The sequence below is a fragment of the Limulus polyphemus genome, unplaced genomic scaffold (genome assembly GCF_000517525.1).
Source record: "Limulus polyphemus unplaced genomic scaffold, Limulus_polyphemus-2.1.2 Scaffold1121, whole genome shotgun sequence".
In the NCBI taxonomy this organism is placed as follows: Eukaryota; Metazoa; Arthropoda; class Merostomata; order Xiphosura; family Limulidae; genus Limulus; species Limulus polyphemus.
Window position 1 is genome coordinate 21,185 of NW_013666731.1, and position 6,030 is coordinate 27,214.

The following is a 6,030-nucleotide window of genomic DNA, read 5'->3' on the forward strand; positions in this document are numbered from 1 at the left end:
TTTTGTTAAGTTGAAAGATTATAAAACACTTTTTTAATTGAGAGTTTCTAAAGAATCTTTAACACTATCCGTGACGGCCTATTTTTATTTTCTCAGTGATGGGGGGGTGGGGGGGGGCTTTCTGGCCCCTCCTTTTTTTAATATCTAATATTATTACATGCTGCTAGTGAGAGAACCTGTTGTTAAAATATTTGAATCCCACCACTGAATATGAAGAAGTATAAAAATAACAAATTTGTTAAAATGAAGGAAGTGTGTATTAGCATTAACCTATCTTTGAGACGTGATATATGGAAGAAAAACAAGATAGTTAATGAATGATTGATATACCAGTAAGATGAATTACATGTTATCCTAAAATAACAAATATCCCTGGTAAGCCTAGCAAATGGTATAGGAGAAAAGATAAAACTAAGCCTAATATCTAACCTGAACTGGACTATGAGTATCGACCAACCTAACGAAACTTACTTTATAGAATTCAGATAACTACAGATACCAATAATAAAAATTGAGTTATTCACAAATCATAACAGTATAACGTCTTATCTTTCCAAAGTCGGCGGACTGTATTTCAAAATGTGTGGGCCCTCAAACTCGGGGCGATGCCCGACCAAGGTCAGCTAATTGAACAATCAATCTCCCGATGAAGTAAAGCCGGTAAGTTTCCCGCGGAGTACCGCGGTAAAGCTAGCGTAAAATGCGTTGATAGAACATGTAACCTCTGAAGAGGAAACGCTAGAATTCGTAATGCAAAATGAATAACCAAACAGAACTGTGTTGGCAGAAGGAAATAAAAAAGATTTTGTAATGAAGTATTAATTCTGTAACGTGGTAGAAACTTAATTCCACTTCGGGATAATTTAACTAGTTATAAAAATCACTATTGTATAATAAAGAGTAAACTGGATGAGAGCAATTAATACAAAAATATAGAAAAACACTTAAACAGAGCACTGCCAAACCAGAAGTGATAGTTTGGTAGAATTGAATAGATGGAGTCACATGCGCCAAGAGAGTATGTCGCACTCTTACTGATTGAGTGTTTTCGCATGATGATTTACATGCGAGACGCATTGGAATCAGTGAATTCTAGATGTGGGAGCTTCAAGGTTTGTGGCATGCGCAAAAAAGTTTGTTTTTGCACATACAGGGCAGCACTGAACGAGAATTGCTATTTATGTGAAACTAAGTAATATACGGTATCGGAACTACTTAGTTTTTGCTGTGCAATATGATTAAAGAAATAATCCCTACTGACTGCTGTGTAGTAAGAAAGAACAGAATCCTTAAAAAAACTTTTTTTACTCAAGTTGAATTAAAGAACTTAACAGCTTCACTACTCTAATGTCTACAAGTTTCATTAACAACACTGTTAAGTTTACCTTTTGGTATATACCAATAATAATGTTGTGTTAATTTTGTAATAATTTTAAATATTTATGCTAAACTGTACAGAATTATCTACATTAGCTATCTCTAATTTTTGAACTGATAGTCTAGAGAGAATGGAGATACTCAATAACATTCTCTGCCAACTCTTGGGATGCTCTAATAAGTCTGTTTGAATTGTGTAAACTGACTGTCACTCTTATAACACTCTCTTGGTCCCAAACGTAGTGTACACGCTATAAAATTTTGAAATACTAAAAAAACAATTCTGGATTCTATCTGACTGTGCTGATAATAGCTGATGTTTACAAAAGACAAATTATGTATCAAGAAACCACTGTTAGAAAGTGTGGTCAAATATAAACAAGATTACTGAAGCTTAACAAGCAAAGTACCATTACTCACCCTCCTTTGTTGGAAGATGTTGTTTTTCCTTGGTCTCTGCATGTTTCATTCTGGTAGAATCAAACTGAGCTAATTCATCCTTAATAGCTGGGGAAACCTTTGGAAGATCTTCTTTCTTGGGGCTTGACATTTTATATTGATAAATCAAATAGAACTAAAAGAAAAGAATAGATACATTTAATATTAAAAACAAAACATAAGCAAATGTATCTGAAATATTAAAATTTTAGTTGATGAATGCTTTTGATTTTAGATAGACGTTATCTTAACATCTGTAAAGAGTTCTGAAGAATGATTAAAATAAATTTGTGCAGTCAATTATAATTTTAAAATCCCAACATTTCTACAGCGTATAAATATCTTTACAACCGAATTTTTGCATATTCCAGAATAGCTCAGAACATTATAAACAATTAATAATTAATTATCCAGTTCCAGATATTTCAACATTATCTCGTACATGACCTACCGAAAACACTAGATGAGGTGAAATAAAACACAAAAAATGTCACATTACAGTTGGCTTTCAAAATTAACAGTTCTCATTTTTTTTATATTTTCAGACAAGAATTCTGACTAATCATCTTATGTAGTTTTTCACATTTATTTAAACTAACAAACGTTAAATTTACTACAGTATCTGAAATAAGTGCAAACTTCATGATTTTTTTCGTTTCTAACAAAAGTGTAATACTAACTTTCATTAAAAAATGACAAATTTCACCATAACAAATTCTGTAGACCTACTTATTTCAAATAATTATTTATTTTGGAGATTTAAGAGATATCACTCCCCTCTGTTGTCTCTCACCTACCATCAATAACATAACTAAAATAATTAAATATCGCTTCCTCACATTTTTTGGATTTCCAAGCATGTTAGTACGTTCTACTTTGTTAGTTACAGTGTGCAACTGGTATGTTATTCACACATTTAATGGTTATATTTATATTAATAGGTGTGTGTGAAATCATACTTTAGAAAAGCAAGACATTTTTTTACCACTTTCCAGAGTGAACAAAACCTACGCTGGACTATTGGGAAGCTGTATACTCCTTTTAAAAAATATTGAAGGACGTAATTTGTTATCAACAAATAATGTGCAAAAATATTAACCAGCAGCAACTTTGGCACACTTTTTGGACTCAAGCACCACTTTAGTATTCTCCGATAAAATCTCTCTCTCTTTTTTTTTTTCTTTTCCTTTATGTGTTCGCTTTTACGGGGAGGGGGGGGGAGCTGACAAAAGTTTTGAACGACCCCTAGGGTTGCAAATCATTAAAAAATAAGTTTTATAACTTTGTACATGAAACGGCAAAACTATTACCAATGAACAACTGTTGTAAGACCACTGGCGAGTGTAAAGTTGAGAACAGTTGCTCATAAGGCTTAGGAGAAATGTTTTGAGAAGCTCTTTTAAGAGTTTCACGCATCCTTTTTGGGTCAATGACTACTTAAGTAACCTTAAGATGCTAGAGAAGAGGGCCTTGGCAATTTTCTTAATTTTTTAAAGACTTCAGTAAACATGCACCCGTGACTTTGAATCGGGAACAGCTATTATTGGGTAAAACATTTGGTAAATTCAAAATTTAATAACTCCTATTTATAAGCAATACGTCATATACTTTTCAAGCACAACGTTGATGATTCTCTTTTCATGAAAATCAGTAACATATACCTCACTAATTCGATAATGTTATACCATGAGTTTTTGACACCAATTCTAATTTAGATGTAATAGACTATAAGGAATGCAGCTAGTCAACGTCAACTTTTGGGCTATTATTTGGCCACGTTATATCACCCCGACTGAAGTGAAGATAAGACAACTTTATTCACGTTTCAGTAGCAATTTTTCAAAAGACCTCTAAAATATCCATAGAATAGCTGGCAACTATCAAAGGATTAGAATTAACTACTTAGTACATAAATGTGGAGATATTTGTTGTTTTTTATTTCATGGGAATTTTTGCACAAAGAATAGTTTGTTTGTTTGTGATAGTCTTATCACTTTAAAATTGTAGACGGCTAGCGCTGAGTAGCTTTGATCGAAAATCAACAAACAAAAACCGAAACTAACATAATTAGAAGTTTTAGGTCTAAAAATTAAAAATGTTCAGGAATATTAAATTTATGCTAAACCAAAACGATATATGATACTATATCTGTGAATTGAAATGGCAATCCAGCTATCAAGAATCAAAACACACCCACACAGGCGCACTAAAAAACAGTGCAAAATCCTATAAAACGTTTTGGATCAGTTAGGTATCGTCGCAACTTCAGCAGCATTTGTTCTTCGGGAGGAGGTACCATATGCATGCATAACTAATACTACACTGTTTTACTATAGTATTAAACATCGGGTACTGTTTACCAGCCCCATTTTCCTCAAGGATACAAGTAACAGTTCATTATTAAATGCTGGTTTCAGTAGTTAATTAAGTTGAATGACGGATGGCTTTAAGTCTCGCTTGATAGAAAATAATAAGCCGGGATAAAAAGAAGCTATATGGAACAAGAGCCCTACCTTTAGGTCAGGACCTCTTCCTGGAGTTATTTACAGGCTAACGACCCCTTGTTCTGTACATACCTTTTTTGTTGTTGTTATCATCCCCATTTTCTCTCAATCATACTATCTCAAAAATGGTACCTTGTCAGGGAAGCCAATGGCCTGAGGTACACAAACTTGTATGAAACTACTTAGTTACTTTGACGTATTACCTTGCGAATGTTGGACAAGTTGACAAATGGTATGGTTTAAACGTTCTCGTTTCATTGATAGTTTTGTTTTCTGTCAAAAAAAGCTTTATAAATATGGCACACATATGTGTCAGTATGTAATCGTTTGATATGACTTTTCAAGTTGTTATTGGTTGCTTGTAGCAAGAAAAACAGAGACTGCTCTATGCCAAACGAAAATGCCTTACATTGTAATTTGTTATTTATACTTCGTACTTGAAATAACTTGATTGTGTAAATTACTCTTACAGTATTTAATATTAAAAATATAAGTTTCGCGAATATATTATAATGAGAAAAAATATTACGTATTTGTACACGTTTTGTAAGCAACAGTATACAGTAGAACCTCGATTAATGGGCACCGCGCCATTAAGGACAGACCTTTTCAGTCTCTTACTTTTTTTTTCTACTATTTGTAACCGAAATAAATATTGCAATAACGGGCACCTGCACCTCGATATTCTGATTAAGGGCAGTGTCTTTAGTCTTATTCTCTACACGGGCATTCCATAAAGCGGGCAGTTATCTTTGTATGCCTGTATGGTATACCATTAAACTCCAAACATCCCAGAAGGATGACCAATAGTCAAACATTTGCGATGTTTATGGGATTGGCTCCGAAACATATACTGTAATAAACGTTTTCACAGATTCAAAGTGTAATCTTATTACTCTGGGGAATTCTCGTTGTGAACACTGTAGGATACATAAGCTAATAAATTACACATTGTGTTCTTGGAGCAGGAGTCATGTCGGCTTATTTATGTGTGTGTGCGCTTTGTTGCTCTCGGTGGTGTCATATTAAGGTGTTTTATTTTCAGAGGACTTCTACTTTAGTCATCGACAGTAAAATAAACACAAAGTAAATGTGGAATGCTTAGCAGTTCAAACTCTGCAGAGAAGTACTTTGAAACTTTGTGACCAATAGAGAAAAAAAAAAAGGGCGGCACAGCTAATACACCCCTGAGACCTCCTGTTGACAATGCACCATGTCATAGAAACGTGCAACTCACAAACACCCGTGTCCTGCATACACCAAACAAAATGGCGGGCCTTAAAATTCAGAAATTTAGTTTGGCCAATATGGAATCTAGCTTTGTGTGGTTAATTATTTATATTAAAGTCACCTTGCTATAGAGGGCATTTGGACGGAAGGGTGCCTTTAATGTTGAGGTTCTACTGTAACTTGTTCCATTTTCCTTTTTAATTTGTTACTTTTAAGTGCTGGGTTACTTGCCTTTTGTAAAAATAATGTTCAAGGTCTAGCGTTATCCTTGGTACTACCACTTCCATCGCCGATCGTGTTCGGTCTGATGGTCATCATTTACGCACACTGCTCAAATCGCAATTTCAAGTGTAACAAGTTACTGTGATGGATGGCGATTCAATCTTAGAATATAGACCTTGACAACTTTCCCCTCGATCTTCTAATGTACGTGGTCACTAGCTTCCAATACACAAGACAGTATTTAAGTAGATTAAAAAAC

The 6,030-nt window shown here is 34.0% G+C and overlaps 1 protein-coding gene across 1 annotated transcript in view; it reads right to left on the minus strand.

Moving 5' to 3' along the window:
• Nucleotides 1–5,803, minus strand: part of LOC106462221 (thymosin beta-like) — a 22,982-nt gene extending 17,179 nt beyond the window's left edge. Inside the window, exons 1-2 of the mRNA XM_022389423.1 lie at nucleotides 5,781–5,803; nucleotides 1,798–1,951 (exon numbers count right to left, since the gene is read on the minus strand). Of these exons, the coding sequence (XP_022245131.1) occupies nucleotides 1,798–1,927 (130 nt within the window). The 5' untranslated portion in view covers nucleotides 1,928–1,951; nucleotides 5,781–5,803. The remainder of the gene's footprint in view (nucleotides 1–1,797; nucleotides 1,952–5,780) is intronic.
• Between the last annotated feature and the right edge of the window lie 227 nt (nucleotides 5,804–6,030).